At 49.1% G+C, this 22,713-nt stretch overlaps 1 protein-coding gene across 13 annotated transcripts in view; it reads left to right on the top strand.

The window, feature by feature from the left end:
• Nucleotides 1–22,713, top strand: part of ADCY1 (adenylate cyclase 1) — a 144,866-nt gene that overhangs the window by 78,057 nt on the left and 44,096 nt on the right. For 12 of the 13 annotated variants that reach the window (XR_013415884.1, XR_013415883.1, XR_013415887.1 and 9 more), the window contains exons 5-8: nt 162–289; nt 8,947–9,105; nt 11,246–11,387; nt 14,353–14,508. Coding sequence is in view for 6 of the 13 variants with exons in the window: in XM_015133591.3 (XP_014989077.3) it covers nt 162–289; nt 8,947–9,105; nt 11,246–11,387; nt 14,353–14,508 (585 nt within the window). In the remaining 7 variants the exon portion in view is untranslated. Of the gene's footprint in view, nt 1–161; nt 290–8,946; nt 9,106–11,245; nt 11,388–14,352; nt 14,509–16,581; nt 16,969–22,713 lie in introns of those variants that run through there. The other variant, XM_015133595.3, reaches the window with a different exon arrangement.

The following is a 22,713-nucleotide window of genomic DNA, read 5'->3' as shown; positions in this document are numbered from 1 at the left end:
CCACACAAGGGTGTGGCCTGGGTGGGAAGGTGTTGGCCGAGGTGCAGTGTGTCTTGTCAGTGCTCTGTGGCCACCAGTGTCTAGAGGTGGTGGAGCCAGCAGAGGTGCTCACAGCCACTGCAGTGCTGTCTTCTTACCGTGTGCCTTCCCCTTCCCTGAAGGAGAACCACTGTCGTCGCATCAAGATTCTCGGGGACTGCTACTACTGCGTGTCAGGACTCACCCAGCCCAAGACTGACCATGCCCACTGCTGCGTGGAGATGGGGCTCGACATGATTGATACCATCACGTAAGTACACCGTGGGGCTGAGAGGAGTGACCTGGGGCGTCTACACATCGAAATCCTGGAAGCTGAGCCACCTGCCCCGTGTGGGCTCCCCTCTCAGGGCCTCGCTTTGTCCTGGTGGGTCTGAGGCTGTAGAGAATGATGCCAGCGTTAGGAGGATGCCGGGTTCAGGAAAGCGTGAAAGGATGCTTCCATGATTCTCCGCCTTTACATTTCATGTGTGACTGTATTTCTTTGTCCACAGGAATTCTGCGTATTGTCAGGTATGCATGAGTCATGCAAAAATAAATTCATTTTTAGCTTAACCAGATAAGACATTCAGAAGGGTTTGACCCCAATCTAGCTGAATTCTCTATTAAACGGAAGTAAATGTGTATGTTTCTCTTCACTCAGCAAGGTGACTGGGTCTCGGGTGCTCTCTGTGTGGGGAGACAGGCTTGGGATCCGGGCAGGTGAGTCTTCATGGGATGAATATTACACCTGTGAGGACAGGCCTGCCCATTTCTTGGTCAGTCTTATGTTGTCATTGTCCTTATCAGAGACTGGGATGAAGACATAGATGTTTTTGTCAAGTTAGGGAAGGTGTGGAGCTGGAAGGCTGAGCTAATGTATGGAGTGTAGATCCAAACAGACATCTCCAAATGTGGAGAAGTGGGTATGCTCCAACGAGATGGGGCCAACAGGGATGGGGCATAGCTTCATACCTGGAGTGGGAAAGTAGTAGCATAAGAATCGTGTAGGGAGATGATGGGTAGCTGCGGGTGAAAGGATGCACAGACAAACACCCAGCCAGCGAGGCTGAGAGATGGGGCGAGACTGCTGGCTCCCTGTGCCGCATCGCTGCCTCGTGGGCTGCCCCGTGGACTGCCCCGTGCGGTGCTCCTGCAGGCAGTGTGACTGGAAAGAGGCTGTTGGGAGGAGGCCAGCACCTTGAGCATTGCGCCCACTTCTGGCATCTGCATGTCAGGGACGTGTGAGCAAAGCCGAGCCCTCCGGGGCAGCGGTTCTCCGATATGGCTTCGTGTCAGAGTCGCCTGTGAGAACCAAAGTCCCTGATGAATCAAAGAGCCCGAGGTGGCTGGTCTGGAGTGTGGTCTAGGACTGAGAGTAGAAAAGCCCCCTCAGCTGACCTCAGCACACAGCCTAACAGAGAGCCATTGCCCCGGAGAAAAGCAGCCTGGCTGGAGGAGATGCTGGGCAGAAGCAGGAAGGAAGGAAGGATGCCTGGCTTGGAGAAGACTTAGAGGTGATGACCATCACTTGTTCTCTGAAAGGATGGGACATTATCACAGCACATCATATATATTGTATGTTGCATCTTAGATGACATCATACATCACCTTACATCATGTATCACTTGTAGATCATATGTCGTATCATGTCATATGTTACATGCCATGTTGTGTTTCATGTAATATAACATATCACATATCACATCATCTACCATATAGCGTCACATGTTGTATCAAATATCACAGATCGTATAATTGTCTTTCATATTTCATCATAGATCACATCATCATATCACATTGTCATAAATCACATTATGTCACATCACATATCATATCATATGCTATTTGTATATATATAGATCATATATCATATCACATCTGGTTTTGTGTGATCTCCTTGGGCGAAAATGAGGCTCTGTAGGTAGATGCACTAAGGAGACAGATGTCAGTCCATTTGCTTAGTAAATATTTGGGAAGCCCCCATTCAGTGCTGAGCACAGACACAAGCAGAGTTGAATGATGTGAGCTGACCTGGCTGACCAGGTGGCTTGAGGAGTTGAACCGGATGGCCTTGTGCCCTTGAAGGTTGGTGACCCTGCCTGTGCCGACCGGGGTCCTCCTGAGAGGGGTCTGGTGCTCCTTGCTCCTTGTTGGCCCCTGGTCTCCTCACTTGGCTGCGAATGCTCCTGTGCTCAGTGACACCCCATCTCCTGCTTGAGGTTCTGGGCCTTAAAGGCTGCTGTCCTTCCTTCTACTCCTGTTTCTGCCTTGCTCGATGTGCATGTTGATGGGTTATAAGCTGTTTCTGCGGGCACGCCTCTTCCTGGCTGCTGCCCAGGAAGCCCGGCGTCTGCCCTCTGGTTCTGCACCTGGCCTGGAGCTGCCTGGAGCTGCAAACTCACCTGGTTTACTCCACTTTCTGGTTCACTTGCTCCATGAACCTGTGTCCTCTTGGCCGGCTCTCCTGGCATTCCAGCTGCTGGCTCTCAGTCTGTGAGATTCTCCAGGCTTTGGTGCCCCCAGCTCCACATCTCTGGCCCTGCTACCTGAAACTGGTCTACTGTGGTGCCAGGGGCATCTTCCTGGGCCTCCTGTAGCTGCTCTCTGCTTGGGCTCCTGATTACCAGAGTGTTCCCAGGGCCTCAGGAAGCTCTACACACCGGAGTTCCTGTCACTCAGCTTCTTGGCTCTGGACCAGAAGAAAAGCCACCAAAGACTGAGTGTGGAAGATGCCTCCCAGCCAAACAAACCCTTCTTCCTCCTCAGACTGTCACAGACCCTGGGACCCACCAGTGTGTGCTCTGCATGGCCGGCCTTCTACTGGGACCATCTAGGCATCTGGGGCATCCCTTGGCAGCCACATTGGGCTGTGTGTGTCCCTGCCTTGCACATGCAGGATAGAATATGTTTATCAACAGGGGGAGTTTGCCCAGGCAGAGGAGGACACTTTATATAATGTCTTTCTCTTCTTCCTACCTTGGAATGGAGTGTTTTATTTGAAACTTTGGAAACACAAAGTTTCAGGTGAACAGGTAAAGTGACCAGAGCTAACCTTTCCCCTCAGGGCCCATGCTGGGCCTCACAGTTGTGCACACTGGTTCTGTTTGCTCCCTGCCACTCCTCAGTAGTGAGGTCTGCACTCTCAACTGCATTTTTTTCCTGTCTTGAGTCTGATTCTGTTCCAGAAAGCCCTTTCCATCTCCAAGGGAGCGGGCTATGCCCCAAGACACTAATTTCAGCGGTTACCCACTGACTTCCTCTTTTGATAGAGCCCTGGGTGGCAGGCTCAGTGCCTGAGTGACCAGGAAGGAGAGGGGCCTGCAGGTCAGATATGTCCCTTTCCAAGGCCCATAGAGAAGTCTGTTCCAGGCTTGGGGAATTCTGAGTGGGCAGAGGAAATCCTAAGGCACATAAGGGACGTGTATTGCATTAGTCTGTTGTCACATTGCTATAAAGAACTACCTGAGACTGGGTAATTTAGGAAGAAAAGAGGTTTAATTGACTCATAGTTCTACAGGCTGTACAGGAGGCATGGCTGGGGAAGCCTCAGGAAACTTACAATCATGGTGGAAGGCAAAGGGGAGGCAAGCATGTCTTCTTATGGCTGCAGGAGAGAGAGAGCAAAGGGGAAAGAGCTACACACTTTCAAACAACAAGATCTTGTGAGAATTCACTCACTATCATGAGAACAGCAAGGGGGAAATCCGCCCCCATGATCCAATCACCGCCCACCAGGTCCTTCCCCCAACATTGGGAATTACAACTGGACATGAGATTTGGATGGGGACGTACAGCCAAATCATATCAGGATGGTTTGGCTGGTTGGAAGATTCTTGAAGCATCTGATGCAGACTCCGTGGTTCCAGAGGCTTTTCTGATAGAGGGTGAGGGTTGGGGCTCCATTGTCAGCCTCTTTTCAGGCCAATGCTTTGCTGGTAGCACAAGTAAGAAATTGCTGCAGGTGCAGGCAAGCATGCAGCCAGAGCTGGGTCTTGATTTCTGAGGCTGGAGAAAGTCTTTCCCTTGTTGAACAAGTGGGAAAGATCTTGTTTTATCACTTTGAAGAATGTTTATTCCTATGGGAAAAATGGATAGATATATTTTCCTTTTCTGATCTCTAAACCTAGGCCTCCTCCGCTTAGCATCTAGTCCTTTTTCATGCAGATCAGTCATTTGGGAAGAGTCTGGGACCCATTTTGTCAAATGCCTATGGGCCTAGTGAGGCTCCAGTGTGAATCCAGGTGGGGCTGAGAGAGGCCCTCTGAAGTGCAGGGAGGGGCATCTCTTTGTAAAGACAAAGTGAAGAATGCTGGACTTGAAAGTGGGATCCCAGGGCCAGTACCTTCCTCAGCTACCCAGCTTAGCCAGCCTGGGCCCGCTGGGAGCCGAAGCATCCAGAGGCCAGAGCAGTGGGCTGGGGCATCTCCAAGGCTCTGGGCTCCTGCAGCTGGCCCTGGGCAGTCTGGCCCTGCCCCCAGCTTACTTGGCCTGACCTCCATCACTAGATCAGATCCCCCTCTCTCTCAAACTTGGGCTTTATTTAGGAGTGTGGTATACTATTTTAAGGAAGTGCCCATTAATTTTTATTGGTATGATTCTTAGTGAATACTTTAAAAGTGATATACATTCCCTGTTTGGGCCAGGTGGTTCCTGTCTATAGGAGAGATGAAGATGGGATGAGAAATATCCTAACTGTCCAGCGAGTTTGGTGACTTTGCTGGTCTTGCTCCTGAAGAGCTGTGTGACCCTGGACATGTCCCTTTTGTCTTGGAGCTTCAGTTTTCCCCCTCTGTAAATTGGCCTTTTCCACCTCATGACATCCTGTCTCTGAGCCCACAGAGCATTGGAAAGATGAGGGTGGCAGGACCAGTCTCCCAGCTACTGCAGCCAGGCTGACAAGACCAGGCCCTGTGTCCTGAGGTTTGGGACCAGTCCTTGACCTTGAATTTCCAATGGGATTTCTGCAGGACTCCCTGCAATGCCCAGGCTGCAGGGACACAGGCAGTACATCAGTCCCTGTGTCAATCTCTGACCTTCCATGCGATGAGAGGCTCAGTCTGAGGCTGCCCAATGCTCCCTCTCTGTATTACATACATGGAAGTCATGTGTGACACTCTTGGGGCAGAAAGAAGGGGGCGTTTTCTCCTGCTGGTGAAGTCAGATGAGGCCTGAACTCCTCCCTGGGGCCTGCCTTGGGGGATACTCAGGTTTGAGTCCCTCTCCCCCACTGAGATATTGCTCTGTGTGAGGTCTGTGCTCACCCACCTTCTTCTGCTTATATCCCTCTCCTCTGACACACACCACCAGCTCTGCTCCTCTCCCAGAGATGCCCTGAATATTAGGTCACCCTAGCAAGTTGCTCCTAGCCAGCCAGTTCTGGCCTACCAAAATGGCCTTTCGTATGGTTTCAGCCACCTCATCCCCAGCTGCTGTGTTTCATGAGTGGGCTGAGGGGCGTCTGATTTCAGGAACCTGCCAGATTCCTGGCTCCCATACTTCAGGCGATGCTTCAGGTTCCTCGAGCCCTTAATTTTCTTTGCAGTAAAATGGAGAAATAGTGTTTGCATCTCTGAGTTGTTTTGTTAATTTAATGAGATCTCAGATTAAATGGGCCTGCATAGACTGGGTTCTAGCAGCCGCTGCAAGTATTGATTCATCAACTCCCAGAAAGAGGGAGCCGGTGGCTGATTCTGTAGGATTCTGTCTGAAGCCACATGGTTCTGTGTACCCATAGGAATGTGGATTTGTCTGTCCACTTCATGAGGGAAGCCTTGTCCATCACAGGTGATAGGCAAACCGTGAATCAGATTTTGAACAGGAACCTCATTATTCCACATGACCACCAAGTGTGCAAGCCACCATTTTTGCTAAATAGACTCAGTTGAGATGCCTTGCTGGCAGTGTGTATTTTTGGTTTACTACGTTGAATTAAATTAGAAGTAAATGGCATGTGCTTTTCCTCCCTGACCCACTTTTGAGCTGCTAGGTTCAGCTTGTGTGTGCTGCAGTCATCAGTAGAACTCGATTGTGCCCCAGCCTGCATCCCTGGAGGTCGTGTGAGAAGGGATGCCTGCTAACCTTATTTGCCTTGCACTTGGGCTGTCCCCAACAGTACCTTACTTTTTAACAAGGGGGCTTGTGTGTGAGCCATGGAGCATGCTTCAGTTTCTCAGCACGGAGAAACTTGGAGGATTACTTCCTCTAATTATTGGATTCTAGTTTTCAGAGCCAGACCTGTTGGTACATTTAGGGATGGATTTTCTGTGGGAGAGGTGATGCCTGTGTGCATACTTCTACACCCACCACACATGGTTTTCCCTAAAATTTTAGGGGACATGGAACTTCTGAATCTTTATATTCTAGATTGAGAAGCTCATTTTTACAGATGGGAAAACTGAGTCTTAGGTGGGGAAGGGAGGAGCCCAAGTTGAGGGGATGAGCTTGAACCACCTGAGGCTGAAACCATTTGCCCCACCCTTCCCACCACACAAGGATGGGGGCTTGGAGGCTGCTGCAGGCGTGTGTGTTGTTGTTATTTCTAGAAATTCTGCCTAGGTGATGGTAAATCAGCCTCTATAGTGTCCTCTGTCCTCTTTTTTGCCCCTGTTGTATGCACAGCTATAGCTGCAGTGCTTGAAATAATGGCTGACGCTCAATAGACGTTCATTGAACAAATGAATGAATGTGTGCTCACCTGTCCTTTCGCTTTCGAGCTTCAGTGCAGCCGTGACTAGGTTTCAGCTCTGCCAGAATTTACTCATGCCAAGGGGCTAACAGTGGCCCCCTCTGCCCAAGATGGGCCACTTCCTCTTTTCCTTCCTGTTGGGGTCCAGCTCAGAGGACCAAGGTCATGGCTGTAGGCGGTGGGCAAATGTCAGACTTTTCCTCTGCCTAAAAAACACGTGTGATAAATAAGAACCTGAGAGCACAAATAAAGAAAAAACATAGTACAAATAAAGCCAAGAAAGTCCGTGGAAATTCTGTTCCTTGGAAATGAAGTTAAAGGTTCTGTTGGATTTAGACAAAGCCAACTTGGGCATCCCAGGAATGGTGAGACCAGGAGGAGTTACTATGAGAGCAGTTCTGGATGCATCATTCTTTTAGAAGTAACTGTTCAGTTAACTGCAGATTTGATGTTACCAAGAATTGAGATATTTGAGGCAGAACCTACTGGGAAAGATGGAAGATGGAGAGTATTGGTAGAACGTGGTGGCGTGGATTTGGTTGGAGGCTGGCCGAGGTGCCACTTGCTGGGAGCCTAAAGCTTTGGTGAGCTCAAGGGGATCTGGGGATGAAGGTGGGCATGGGTCCCAGAGGTCTCCTTGCCATTTACCGTTTCATGGCTTCAGAGATACAAACACTTACCAGTGCACAAAAACATTATTAGTATGTTTTGTTATTTACATTTTCCCATACTCATTTCCTTTTGTGAATTTTGAAAAATAAATTTTTATTTCAGCGTTTGGTTTCAGTGCTCAAAGAAGATTGGCAAACAACTGAAAAAAAGTTAAATAAAAAAGTATATTCAAAATATATAAAACTACATAGGTATTAAAGATATATCAGTAGTCTAACTTCCACATACTGTAAATCGGTGGCATGCATACTTCTGAGTTTACTGAGGTTTCTGAACTCAGAAATCTGCGCTGGGACTTGTGTGATTCTGTGGTCTGGGCAGCCATCTGCCTTGGAGTGGCTGCCAGGGCCTCCAAGTGCTGTGGTTTTCAAGGACAGGCCCTTGTAAGGATGAAGTGGGTAGTGACGGGCGGCTGGCAAGGGTTTCAGTGGAGGCCGGGGAAGCAGTGGGGTTGTGCTGAGCAGGTGCTTCCTGAGCCTTGGCTGGAGCTCCAGGAGGAAGGCCCCAGTGGGAAGTCGGAGTGAAGGTAAACCACATGCAGTCTTCTCGGGTGGGTGGCACAGCCATGCCTTGCACGTACCGTGTTGTTATTGACAAATGTGATACACAGAGGCCTCCAGAATGGGACTCCAGGCTGAGCTGGTTTGCTGTCACCACATGATGGCCCGCCCCTCAGTCCTTCTTGGAACTTTTGTTAGTATTTCCATCCCGGATGGAATAGAAAGAGGAGGTTGGCCTCTTAAGCCTTAAGATGCACTGGGTTAGAGTTTAAATGATTTCAGAGCTTGTCAAAGTGAATTTAACTGGAACTGGGTTTACACACGAGGAAACTGAGGCATAGAGATGGGCATCTAGATTTGGCCAGGCTGGCCTGGGGTTTCCCAGAAGCCTTCAGTTCTCTCACCACCTGCTCTGTCTCTGTTCCCTTCCCTAATGCCCCTTGCCGCACTCTGTTGTCCCCACCCCGGCTCCTGGTGAATGCCCCTCATGTCACCAGGCTGTCATGTCTGGATGTGGCGTCCAGGCCTTGACGATAAGTTTGTATTGAGGCCTAAGGTCGACTGTGCGTCAGGAAGGGGTGGGAAGCCTGACGCCTGGGCTGCAGATTCTGTGGATGTTTCCAGCGGATTGTTATCTGCATCTGGCTGGCAAGCAGGCATGGGTCCCTGCGAGGGAGCAGTGGCCTCACAGAGCCCTATGTTAATCTGAACTGTCATGATGCCACACTCCACGGTAATGACCAGGTCCACCTGGGATTTGGGGACTGCCCTGGGCAGGGAAGGCCCTCTAGGAGGCCATGAAGGGAACTCATGGGTCTGGTGTGGACATGGTGTGAGCTGGCTGGGAGCTTGGGCCAGAGCCACCCCTCCTGCCTAAGGCCCTCAGCTGACAGGTGGGCAGGAAGGCACTGTGTCCACTGACTATGCCAGGAGACCTCCACGCTCAGGCCACATGCAGCAAGGACAAGGCCCCAGCTTCCATGGTGCTCACAGCCTAGCGATGCAGAGCAAGGTGGCGCCTGGGTGGATACAAGGTGGGCCCCAGCCCCACGCTCTGTGTCTGTGTTGCAGATCCGTGGCTGAAGCCACCGAGGTGGACCTGAACATGCGTGTGGGTCTGCACACGGGCAGGGTCCTCTGTGGTGTCCTGGGCTTGCGCAAGTGGCAGTATGACGTGTGGTCCAATGATGTGACCTTGGCCAATGTCATGGAAGCCGCTGGCCTGCCAGGGTAAGTCGGGGATGGGGTGGGGAGGGGAGGGAGGTGGGTGGTGGCTGTGCACCCCTGGGCTAAATCCGTGCTTCAGGTCCTGGGCTGTGCTCTTGAGGGCACTTGTGTGAGTGAAGCCTGCCTGTCCCAGCCACACCTGCCAACCAGTCTCCCTGTGGTGGGCGTTCCACCCAGCCTGGCTGCCACTCTGTGCTGGGCCCAGCTGAGCCTGGCGCACATCTACAAAAAGCTGTCATGGGACCAGAAGGCTAGAGCAGATGCGTGTGGGGACCTCTGCCCATGGTATGGTGCTGTCCTCATGGCTTATTGTCACTGCATCACTTCTCTTTTTGCTGTCTTTGGTTTCATTTTCTCAAATATGCAAATGGAAAGTGCTGGGACTTTAGAGCTCCTTCTCCACCCCCAAGCTCCACACAGCCATCTAGGAGCTCATGGACATCTGGGTCACAGATGATGCCTTCTTTGAGCTCTCTGAGAAGTGCTGCGGGCTGTTGACGGCTGTGCTCCATGGCAGGCTCAGCCTTATCTTGAGGAAGATTTCCATGCACCCCTCTGCCACCCCCGGGTCCTGTAATCTCCCTTTTGTATGATCTCGCAGTGGCTACCATAGCAGGCAGCTTCTCCAGAACGCTGGCTGCCCCTCAGCAGGCAACTTTTGCAGAACACTGGCCGCCCCACAGTGTGCCCTGGGCTCAGCATAAAGTAGGGGCTTCATTGAGAACTGGCGTTTTCCTCTCCCTGTTGGCTCCTGAGGCCGGGCTATGCAGCTGCTATCTCCATTGCTGATGAGGCATCAGCTGAACACAGGAATGCACAGACACTTGCCTTTCTGGAGACTGTGGTGCCTGGAAGTTTCCAGACAACCTTGGTGACCTTTGTTTTTCAGGGCCAGGCTGATGGGGGTGACGGTGTCCCCAGGTGCTTCCAGGGCCCCTCCGGAGGGGCAGGAAGCAGCAAGGTTGAGGCTTTCCATGAGCGCCCTGCTTGCCCCAGGCCAATGGGAGCTGCTGATGGGGGCACCCAGAGAGCATCCCAGCAGGGACTGGGCCTGGGGATCCAAGCACTCTGAGTTGATGGCAGGAATCGGTCCCTGTAGATGGGGCAGCCCAGGGACGAGCTGAGGCTGGAGTCAGAGAACCTGCCTATGCTGCCCTCTGGCCCCTTTGCAACCTCTCCTCTTCCTGGCCTGGCAGTCCCTCCCTGTCCCTCCCTTTCCCACTCCCCTGCTCCTCTGGGGATCCTGGTGGAGCCACTACTGGGAAAGGCCTCATGACCTCTCGAGCCCTGTCCTCACCCTCTCAGGATCCCAGTGAGCATGGCAGCTCTGCCTTCAACCGCCTCCCATCTGAGCCAGGCTCCCTGCTTTCGTCCTCAGCCAGCCTTAGAGTTTAATTATGAATCCCAAGCTTTTCCCCCACGAGGAGTTCGGAAGGTTGTGCGGTGAAGTGAAGAATTGGGTTTGCAGGGAATGGTTTTGGAAGCTGAGGAGTTTGCTTCTCGCACCATAAACCTGCGAGCTCAGGCGTTCCCTGCTAAGGAGCAGAGACTGTGGGTATTCGAGTTTTCTGCTGAGACAATGCCAACTGTGGGGGAATTTCCTGCCCTCACCAGAAGATTGGTTGGGGAGGCGTGAACGCCTGGGCTCCAAGACCTGTTTCTCACCACCCTGCTTCCCACCCCACCTCGTGTGTGAACACCGTGGCCACCCCTGACTTCTTGCTACCCAGTGGGGTCTGCCCACTCCTTGTGCTGACCAGACCAGACCGTGGTTTGGGAGGGACTCCCATGTCTCCTCTCCTCTTTCTCTTCTTCAAATCATTGCCACTTTTTCCTCAACTTCCCTTATAAGTCCTGACATATTCTTTCTCTCTTGCTTCCTCTGCTCTCCCTCTGGCCCTGTGTCCCCTACCTCAGTCATCCCTGCTGTCCTGCTGGGCATGGTTCCTGATGGCCCTGCTGTATCTCTGCCTGGGCCCTCCCTCCTGGCATGGACGGACTTGCATGGGAGCGTGAATACTCCCTGTGGAGCCCGCCCTGGTGCAGGGAAGCCTCTGCCTGCGCCCCTTCCCCTCTGGCGAGGCCCTGCAGATTCTGAACAGTGGCTCCCCACTCATCCAGCCTCTGCCTCCTTCTTTTGTAGGAAGGTTCATATCACAAAGACGACCCTAGCGTGCTTGAATGGGGACTACGAGGTAGAACCAGGTTACGGACATGAGAGGAACAGTTTCTTGAAAACTCATAACATTGAAACCTTTTTTATTGTGCCATCCCATCGCCGAAAGGTAGGCACCAGAGCCCCCCCTTACTTGGTTGATCCTTAGCTGCTGGGCCTGTGCAGAGCTTTACAGATGTGACTCCTCCTGCTTCCTCTCCAAGCACTGCTTCTCTGGGCTGTGAACTTGCTAAGATGGGGAGAGTTGTCCCCACTAACACTGTCCTGGGCCTTGTTTCTTATGGTGTGGGGAGGGGTCTAGGTAAGGGAGCCGGAACCCCTAGTCAGAGATCTGGGGTCACCTCAGGGCAGGCCATTCTGTGTCCTCCTTCCCCTCCCTGGGCCTTCACTGCCTCCCCTGCAAAGTGGGCATGAAACCCTGCAGGGGGGCCAGGGATGGGGAGCTCTGTGAACCGAGCAGTGCTGGGCACAGAGGTAGGCTGTTACCGTCTTACATGGGGCACTTGAGGTCACCCTGCCCAGAGAAAAGTGATCTGGACATGATCAAGAGTGATGAAGTCACTTTCAGGGTCCATGTGAGGGGTCAGGCTCAGGTGAGGGTGCAGGATTCAGGTGAGGGGATCAGGCTCAAATGAGGTGTTCAGGGTTCAGGTGAGGGGTTCAGGGTTCAGGTGAGGTGTTCAGGGCTCAGGTGAGGGTTCAGGGCTCAGGTGAGGGGTTCAGGGTTCAGGTGAGGGTTCAGGGCTCAGGTGAGGGTTCAGGGCTCAGGTGAAGGGTTCAGGGTTCAGGTGAGGATTCAGGGCTCAGGTGAAGGGTTCAGGGTTCAGGGCTCAGGTGAAGGGTTCAGGGTTCAGGTGAGGGGTTCAGGGCTCAGGTGAAGGGTTCAGGGCTCAGGTGAAGGGTTCAGGGTTCAGGTGAGGGGTTCAGGGCTCAGGTGAGGGGTTCAGGGTTCAGGTGAGGGTTCAGGGCTCAGGTGAAGGGTTCAGGGCTCAGGTGAAGGGTTCAGGGTTCAGGTGAGGGTGCAGGATTCAGGTGAGGGGATCAGGCTCAAATGAGGTGTTCAGGGTTCAGGGCTCAGGTGAAGGGTTCAGGGTTCAGGTGAGGGGTTCAGGGCTCAGGTGAAGGGTTCAGGGTTCAGGTGAGGGTTCAGGGTTCAGGTGACGGGTTCAGGGCTCAGGTGAAGGGTTCAGGGTTCAGGTGAGGGTTCAGGGTTCAGGTGACGGGTTCAGGGCTCAGGTGAGGGTTCAGGGCTCAGGTGAGGGTTCAGGGTTCAGGTGAAGGGTTCAGGGCTCAGGTGAGGGTTCAGGGTTCAGGTGAAGGGTTCAGGGCTCAGGTGAGGGTTCAGGGTTCAGGTGAAGGGTTCAGGGTTCAGGGCTCAGGTGAGGGTTCAGGGTTCAGGTGAAGGGTTCAGGGTTCAGGGTTCAGGTGAGGGTTCAGGGTTCAGGTGAAGGGTTCAGGGTTCAGGTGAGGGTTCAGGGCTCAGGTGAGGGGTTCAGGGTTCAGGTGAGGGTTCAGGGCTCAGGTGAGGGGTTCAGGGTTCAGGTGAATGGTTCAGGGCTCAGGTGAGGGTTCAGGGCTCAGGTGAGGGTTCAGGTGAAGGGTTCAGGGTTCAGGTGAGGTTTCAGGGTTCAGGTGAGGGTTCAGGGCTCAGGTGAGGGGTTCAGGGTTCAGGTGAGGGTTCAGGGCTCAGGTGAGGGTTCAGGGTTCAGGTGAAGGGTTCAGGGTTCAGGTGAGGGTGCAGGGTTCAGGTGAGGGATTCAGGCTTCAGGTGAGGGATTCAGGGTTCAGGTGAGGGATTCAGGCTTCAGGTGAAGGGTTCAGGGTTCAGGTGAAGGGTTCAGGGCTCAGGTGAGGGTTCAGGGCTCAGGTGAAGGGTTCAGGGCTCAGGTGAGGGTATAGGGCTCAGGTGAGGGTGTAGGGCTCAGGTGAGGGTGCAGGGTTCAGGTGAGGGTGCAGGGCTCAGGTGAGGATGTAGGGCTCAGGTCAGGGGTTCATGGCTCAGGTGAGGGTGCAGGGCTCAGGTGAGGGGTTCATGGCTCAGGTGAGGGGTTCAGGCTCAGGGGAGGGTCGATGGCTCAGGTGAGAGTGCAGAGCCATTACTGTGTTGGCTCTTTTTAAAGGAACAATTTATGGGAGCTAGTCATTGTGTACCCCAGCAGATGCAGGCCCCTGGGCTCTGTCACATTGACAGAGACACTAGCATCCAGTCCTGTAGTTTGAGGGTGAAAGGGGGTGACAAGGTAGGTACAGTATACAGCCCCACTTTAGAGAATCTTGAATAGTGGGAGGGGAAGAGTGAGAATGCTCAGAAGAAGGGGGTTTTGTTGTTTTGAAGAGTGGAGATTTGTACCTACCTTTAGGGGCCAGAGAAAGTGAAGTTGAGAGGTAGGCAGTGAGACCAAGGAAGGAGTACCGCATTTCTGGAGAGGAGGTGGGGTCAGAGCTGCTGTGGGGGTGCAGAAACTTTGGCCTCCCTCAGAAGCCAGGCTGGCCAGGAGGAGCAATGACAGTGGGGCATTCATGGGGTCCCACTTTCCTATCACCTCATTTGACCTTGGGAAGGCCCCCAGGGGTGAGTGGGTGATGTTCATCCGATTTTACAGATGGAATTTCACCCAGAACATGAGGACTGTGAGGGAATTGAGGTTCTGAGCCTCAGCTGGGTGCACTGCGCAGCCCTCCCCATCCTCCCCATGCGATTTATTTCCGTGTCCGTAGAAGGGGATATACTGGAAGCTGAATGAGGTAGCAAAGACCTTTATTTCAAGCCCTGGTTGTCTTTCCTGACCAGGGCTTCTAGCCTCCCCCAAATTTGCTTCAGGATTCCATGCATCATATTGGCTTTTAGAGGCCTTTGGTGTGGTTTGAGAATCGAACCTTTTGGACGTGGGTTGTGGTTTTGTTTGCTGCTCTATTCTTGGCACGTTCCCCTATGCCTGGCGTGAAGTAGGCACCGAGCAAATGAATCCCAGTGCCCTGGGGTGGCTGTAGCTGTCAGGATCGCATTCCCAGCCCGAGAGGCAGAATGTGTCTCATTCACAGCATTTCTTCTTGCCCCTTGTGTGTTTGAACAGATATTTCCAGGCCTGATTCTCTCAGATATAAAACCGGCCAAGAGGATGAAGTTCAAGACTGTCTGCTACCTGCTGGTGCAGCTCATGCACTGCCGAAAGATGTTCAAGGCCGAGATCCCCTTCTCCAATGTCATGACCTGCGAGGACGATGACAAGGTAGGAACAGCCAGGGAACCTGCCATGCTGGAGCTGCCAGGGACTGATCTGTCTCCTGCCCTCCCAATATGGACCCCGTGCGATTTGGCTAGATCAGAACTCCCTGTTTACATGTGGATAATCTTGTAAATGCTGCTCAGAGCTGAGCTACTTTTTATTTCCTGCAAAAGTCATTATAGTGTACTTTTTTGCTCCTTGGCATTCTTTGTATTTATCCATAATCTATGTATTTATTTGTGTTTATCCATAAATCCAAGCTAAAATTCCCCATCTGCTGTCTAAATGGCCTCTGAGGGTATTCATTCTGGGCAGATGTGCTGGACCCTCCCTCCTTAGGTGGATGTCACACTAAGCCTGGCCCTACCCACCTGTCATCCTTGCCCCCAGCGTCCAAGCCTATGCCTCATCTGTCTGTGCCTGTGCGGCTTCCTGGCTCCCTCTCTGTGCAGGAGTGCACTGCCTGCAGATGGCCTTCCCCTGTTACTCTCGGTCTGCAGCCCACCCAGGACGTCCAGATGGGCAAAACACCAAAACACTGTCTTCTCAGCAGTCTCCACCTCTGACCCCTTGCCCACAGCACCTGATTCCCTACCCCTGGACTCCAGGTTTCCCAGCTTTGCATCAGGTGCTGTGGGCAGGGCGAGCCTGGAAGCCTGGGCTTTTACAGTTCCAGTGTCACTCCTTCATCACCATCTGCCCCCCAGACAGGGCTCCCTACTGCCGCTGCCTTGTGATGAGTGAAAGCAAGTCAGAAATGGGGAGGAGAATAGCGTCTCCACTGCAGGAGGCATCAAAGGTGGTGATGGGGCACGACAGGCAGGTGGTCTCTGCAGGGATGTCTGCGGTAGTCCCAGTAGGGCGTATGCCTAGGACGAGAGGAATAGGTGCAGTCTGTGTGCACACAGCAGTCCCCACCTGCAGCAGTCACCCTCTGCGGGCGTCCAGGCCTGTTACCACTCTCTTCTCTCCCACTCTGCTACCCGCACCTCCAGACTCAGCCCAGGCCTGCCAGTGTCAGCGTTTGGTGGAGCCCAGCCTTGGAGCTGGAGTTAGGCGTCAGGTGGGAGAGTGCGTTGTGCCATCTGTGACCTTGGCGCTGCTTTTGTGAGCACACGTGTCCGGAGTTCAGGGGAACGGCTTGCTAAGGCTCTTGGACAGACTGGGACCATCTCAGACTGTCCTCTTCCTCAGGGTCCCTGTTCCCCAGCTGTGCTCATTCCGGGGTGTGGGAGCCAGGGCAGCGGGGACTGGCCTCTAGGTGGCGGTGTTGCACAAGGGCCCAGTCTCTGCCAGGAGGGCAGGAGCTGTTAAAGAAAATTATTTGACCAGCTTGGTGGGCTCGGTGGCTCATGCCTGTAATCCCAGCACTTTGGGAGGCTAAGGTGGGTGGACCACAAGGTCAGGAGTTCGAGACCAGCCCGACTAACGTGGTGAAACCCCATCTCTACTAGAAATACAAAAATTAGCCAGGTGTGGTAGCGCGTGCCTGTAGTCCCAGCTACTCGGAAGGCTGAGGCAGGAGAATCGCTTGAACCCAGGAGGTGGAAGTTGCAGTGAGCCAAGATCGTGCCACTATACTCCAGCCTGGGTGGCATAGTGAGACTCCGTCTCAAAAAAAAAAAAAATTATTCAATGACACTTGCTAAAACACAGTAAGACAGTCTGTATGTGGGACCATAGCTATGGCATAGGAACCCCAGCAGTGGCAGTGGAGTTGTGCTATTGAGGGGAGAGGCTGGACTCAGCTCCTAACAGAAGGAGGGTAGTGAGGGTCAGTGGATGGAAAATTTCTGAGAGGAAACATAGGGGTAAGGGGATTCTGGCCAACTGACCTAGCACGATTCTTGCTGAAGACAAGTCTAGGTGATCAGGCCTCCCCTGGGGGCTGGTGGAGGGTGAGGAACCTGATCAGATAGGAGGGGGATAGGATATTGAGGGTGGGGTGTTCCTGCTAAAACTGGATTTTATAAGGAAGTGCACCACTGGGCCTAGGAGAAGTTTCAGAGCCTGGCTGAAATTTGGTCAAGCAGAGAAAATGTGTCAGACCCCACACATCTGATGCCTCTCCTGTAGGTTCAGATCCATCCCTCACTGAGTGGCCTGGACGTCCTCCTGGGGATTTGGTCTCCCACCCTGCAACGGGGGCAACTGTGCACGTAGCTTCAGGTCCTGCCCAACAGCCACTGTCACCAGTGCTGCAAGGATGAGCTCCTGCCATCAGCCCTTACCCCCCAGGGCATTCACGCCAGCTGTTTCTTCTCTCAGCAGTTTCTCCTGATCGTAAACATAATTGATTATGGAAAATATGGAGAAACACAAAAATGCACAAGGGAGAAAATGAAAAGCATTTATCTGCAATCCTACCATCCCACAAAAAAGCTATCATGAACATTTTGTTCCTTCCAGTTTCTTAAGTGTGTGTGTCTGTATTTTTTAAATAAAGTTGATGATACACAGGCAGTTTGGTTGCTCGTTGTTTTTTTTTTTTTTTTTTGCTTGCAAATATATCATAAACATTTTCTTATAGTATTAAATACTTATCATAAATATGATTTTTTGGTCCTTATTTTACTTTATAAGTTCTGGGATACAGGTGCAGAACGTGCAGGTTTGTTATGTAGGTATACATGTGCCATGATGGTTTGCTGCACCCATCAACCCGTCATCTAGGTTTTAAGCCCCGTATGCATTAGGTATTTGTCCTAATGCTCTCTCTTCCCTTTCCCCCACCCCCTGACAGGCCTCCATGTGTGACGTTCCCCTCCCTGTGTCCATGTATGCTCATTGTTCAACTTCTACTTGTGAGTGAGAACATGCGGTATTTGGTTTTCTGTTCCTGTGTTAGTTTGCTGAGGATGATGGTTTCCAGCTTCATCCATGTCCCTGCAAAGGACATGAACTCATTCTTTTTTATGGTGGCAAAAAATATGATTTTAAAAAATCATTATATAGATTTCCAGCCTAAAGAGAAACCATTTACTTAACCTCCATTGATATTTAGTTTATTTCTGTTATGTTTAAATGAAGCAAATCGTGGACAGAGCTTTTGGTCATGAAAGTACGTTTACTTCTCTGATGGTTTTGTGTAGTGGAATCCAGAGAGTCAAGTGTCTGCCTGAGTGTGTGCAGCCTGTTAGGGTTGTTATGCTCATCGCCCACTGGGCTCACCAGGTGGGGAACATGACATTGCCTGCCTGAGTCAGCGTGGGACACGCCTCTATTCCAGTTTCCTAATACCTGGCAGCACAGTTGTCTCCTCTAATAGGTACACCCAGAAGCCTCCCAGTTCGGTCTCTCTCTCTTTTTATTGAGTGCTGCTTTTGTTCTTCTCTTCTTAAATATTTAAGCTTGAATTAAAAAATAAAAGCAACATCCACACATGATACAAAAATTAAGTCCTCCAAGATGTTTGCCATTTTGTATTTCCTTCTAGAAAAACAATTTGGGTGTGCACCAGAGATTAATGCAAATAGTTTATCATTTTGTCGTCCATGCTCTTTTCACTAGGTGACAGACTTTAGAAATCTTGGAGTAATTTCTAAGTGGCTGGATGGCCTCCCGCTGCAGGAGGGAGGGAGGGATGTGACTTCAACACTGGCTTGTTGGTTGGTGGGGACTTTTATTTCTAGAAGTTGGTCTCATGTCTACTGGTGTCGTGAACATCCTTTTTTCACAAATGTCTTACTACATCTTACGAGGATAGCCTGGGGTATTTCTTTGTACTGGAATTGCTGGATTAAATGGTGTATCTGTTTTAATTTCGGATAGCTGTTGCCAAATTGTTCTCTCTCAAGCACTTGCTGTGCTCGCTCCCACCACCGATGCACCTGAGCCTTGGTTTCCTTAATGGAGTCAGCTCTGTGTTTTAGCATGGTTTAAAAAATCACTGGTATGCTCAATGCTCAATGTCTTTTCTTCTCTGTTTCTGATCCACCTAGGGGCTCTCCTGCCCCATCTCCTGGGCATTTTGTTTAAACATGGCTAGGAATTTTTAAAAAATATAACTTCTACCATATCTATCTGAATTTAATGAAGATAAAATTTCAGCTTGTTTGGGCCACACTTTTTGAAACTGATTGCAATAATGTTTTACTTAATTCTGTTGCATTTTTTGGATCTACAATAGTATGTTTTTCAAATCGTGATAATTTTGCTTTCTCTTTTTCATCCTATGTTAAATGATTGCAGTAGGGTGGGCATTCTTTTTTGTTCTGGCTATAATAGTTAAATAGGGTTTTACTACTAATTGTGATGCTTTGGGTTAGGAGTAATAGTATATGGCTAATTATTTCAAGAAAGTGATCCCTTTGAGTTAGCTTTTGGATTTTTTCTTTTGATAAGTGGATGTTGAATTTTAGAAAATACTCTTGAGTAGGTATTAAGATGCTTAGCCTGGTGGTTCCCCCTCTGACTGTTAATATGCTCAGTGATATCACTGCATCCTCCAGGATTCTTTTGACATTGTAGGAGCCTCACCTTCCTGTCCATCCCTGTGGCCTTGGGCTCCTCCTGGTACACTTTCGGAGATGTGTGTATCATCTACTCACTGAAGGACAGCCACTTTCCTGTCAATGTGTTGGCCATTCTCGTGGCTGCCCGTCACAGCCCAGGACTGTGATTTATGACTGTGGAGGACAGTCAGTAACCCAGGACATAGCAGGTGAGCTGACAGGCAGAAGATGCTGGGTGGTGACAGGGTTTGGAGGTGTGACTGACCTGAGGGTGGACAAGTGTCTATCACTCCTGACTTGAGGGAGGATCCATGTCCATTAGCACCAACCGGAAAATGGACCTGTGTTCATCAGCCCCGACCACAGGGAGGATCTGTGTTCCTCAGTCCCTGATCTGAGAGAGAACTCGTGTCCATCAGCCCCTGAACTGAGAGTGGACCTGGATCCATCATTCCCTGACCTGAGGGTGGACCTTTGTCCATCGGCCCTGACCACAGGGAGGATCTGTGTCCCTCAGTCCCTGACTTGAGGGTGAACCTGTGTCCTTCAGTCCCTGACCTGAGGATGAACTTGTGTGGATCTGCCCCAACTGGAGGGTGGACCCATGTCCATCCACCCCGACTTAAGGCTGGACATGTGTCCGTCAGCCCTGACCTCAAGGTGGATCTGTGTCCATCAACCTTTCACGTGAACTCTCAGAACTATCAGACCAGGGAGCAGTTGATACTGACCATTGGTCTTCTGAACAAGCCCAACCTCAGGTAAATAACCAGTGACCGGCAGGAGACTCAAGTCAAGGTCTGCTTGTCTGGGGTTGTAGCCTGAATGGGCAATGAAAAAGCTACTGGGTGCAGCAGAGATTTGCACTGGCAAGGACTCTGAGCATGGTTTCCTCATCTCCAGCTTCAGGACAAAGTTTCCCCTTGAATATGGAGGTTTTTACCTGGAATCATCCCTTTCAATGGAATCATACAGTATGTGATCTCTGAAGTTGGCTTTTTCTTCATCTAGCATTATGCCCTTGGGATCCATCCAAGTTGTGTGTGTTAACAGGGCCTTCCTTTCATTGCTAAATAGTCCTTCATGGTATGGATAGACCACTGTTTGTTCAGCCATTTGCTTGTTGAAGGACATTTCTGTTTCCAGTATTTAACTTTCACAAATAAAGGTGCCATGAACATTGCTGTGTGAAATTTTGTGTGCACATACACGTTAACTCTTCTAGGATAGATGCCCAGATGTGTGATTGATGGGTCATGTTTAGATTTTTTTTCATAAACTGCCGAACTGTTTTCCAGAGTGTCTATTTTATATCCGCATCCCCAGTGTATGAAGGATCCAGTTCCTCTGCATCCTCACCAGCATTTGGTGTTCTCTCTCTCTCTCTCTCTCTCTTAAATATAGCTATTCTAATAAGTATGTTGTGATACTTCACTGTGATTTTATTTTTGCATTTCACTGATGGCTACGGATGTTGAGCATCTTTTCATGTGCTCATTTTTTATCCATATGTTCTCTTGCCTTTTGGTGAACTGTCTGTTCATGTCTTTTGTCTGCTTTCTAATTGGATTATTTGATTTTTTTTGTGCTGTTCATTTTCGAGAGTTCATGGTATATTCTAGAAATGATTCTTTTGTTAGAGATGTGGTTTGCAATTATTTTCTCCCAGTCTGTAGCTTGTCTTTTCATAGAACAGATGTTTTCAGTTTTGAAGATAACCAATGTATTGATTTTTCTCTTTTATGATTCATGTTTTTGGTGTCATATCTAAAAACCTTTTACATAGCCCAAGTCCCCAAATTTTGACATACATTTTACTCTAAGAATCTTACAGTTTTACATTTAATAGTTAAATCTATGATCCATTTTGAGTTCATTTTTTATAAGGTATAAGTTTCACTTACTTTTTAGATTTTATTTTTGCTTATGGATATCTGGTTGCTCCAGCACCATTTTCTGAGAAGCTATCCTTCCTTCATTGAATTGCTTTTGAACTTTTGTCAAAAGTCAGTTGGCCATACTTATGTGAGGCTATTTCTGGGTTCTCTATTCTGTTCCATTTATCTATTTATCTGTCTGTCTGCCAACACCGTACTGTCTTGATTAATGTAGTTGTATAAGTCTTAAAATCAGGTACAGTGATTCTTCTTACTTTATTGTTTTAAAGAAAAGTGGGCTATTCTAGTCCCTTTTCCTTTCTGTTTGCATGAATGTGGTATGCCTCTTCATTTGTTCAGATTTTCTTTGATTCCTTTCATCAGCATTGTGAGGTGTTCAGCATACGAGATCTCGCCATGTTTTGTTAGATTTACATCTTGTATTTCATTTTTCTCAGTGATTATAAATGATACTACATTTTAATATTGGTCTTCCTTTTTACATCACTAGTATAAAGAAGTACCATTTTTTTATGTTTATCTTTTATACTGTCACCTTGTGGAACTCACTAATTTGTTCTAGGAGATTTATATATATATATGTGTGTGTATGTGTATATATATGTGTGTGTGTGTATATATATATATATTCCTTGGGATTTTCCATGTAGATCATTATGTCATCTGAAACTAGAGACACTTTTCTTTCTTTCCCATCTGTATGCCGTTTACTTCCTTTGCCTTATTGCACTGACTGGGGTTTTTAGCACTATGTTGAATAGAAGTGGTGAGAACCAACATCATGTACTTTATCCAGATCATAGAAGGAATGCGTTCTGTCTTTCATGATTAAGTATGATGTTAGCTACAGGCATTTTGTAGATGTTCTTAATCAAGTTGGAGAAGTTCCCCCTCAATTCCTAGTTTTCTGATAATTTTTATCATGAATGGGTATTGAATTTTGTCAAATGATTTTTCTGTATCAATTGATTTTCCTCTTTAACCAGTTCATCTGGTGGTTACATTGATGTTCAAGTATTTAACCAGCCTTTCATCCCTATAATTGTTTATTCTATAAAATTCGAATTATATATTGCTGAATTTTATTTGCTAATATTTTGTTAGATTGTTTTATATCTACATCCATGAGGGATATTGGCCTGTAGTTTCCTCTTTTGTACTATCTTTGTCTAGTGTTGGTATCAGGGTAATACTGACTTTATAAAGTGACTTGGGAAGTGTTGCTTCCTATTCTATTTTCTGGAAGAGATTGGTTAAAACTGGTGCTAATTCTTTAAACATTTGCTAGAATTTGTCAGTGAAACCATCTGGGCATGGAGGTTACTTCTTCAGGAATTTTTAAATTATAAAGTCAATTTCTTTAGAAATTATAGGATTTTTCAATTTACCCTTTATGTTGGATGAGTTGTGGTAGTTGTGTTTCAAAGAATAGTTCATTTGATCTAAGTTGTCAAATTTATGTGTGTAGAGTTGTTTATAATATTCCTTCATTAACCTTTTGATGCCTGCACAGTATGTAGTAAAATTTCATTTTATTTCTAAATTTGTTAGTGTCTTTTCACTCCTATTTTTCAGCCTTGCAGTGATTTGCCAACTTTATTGATATTTTCAAAGAACCAGCTTTTGGTTTCATTGATTTTCTCTTTTTTTTTTGGTTTTCTTTTTATTGAATTCTTCTCTTTGTTATTTCCTTTCTACAGTTAGCTTTGAGTCTATTTTGCATTTCTTTTTCTAGTTTGTTAACATGGCAATTAAATTATCGATTTGAGACTTTTTCTTTTTTCTTATATAGGTATTTAGTACTATTAATTAGCTTTCAGCACTGCTTTAGCTGCATCCCGTAGATTTTGGCATAT

Source organism: Macaca mulatta, chromosome 3 (assembly GCF_049350105.2).
Source record: "Macaca mulatta isolate MMU2019108-1 chromosome 3, T2T-MMU8v2.0, whole genome shotgun sequence".
In the NCBI taxonomy this organism is placed as follows: domain Eukaryota; kingdom Metazoa; phylum Chordata; class Mammalia; order Primates; family Cercopithecidae; genus Macaca; species Macaca mulatta.
Note: the sequence above shows the minus strand (reverse complement) of the source record. Positions and strands in the feature narration are given on the sequence as shown.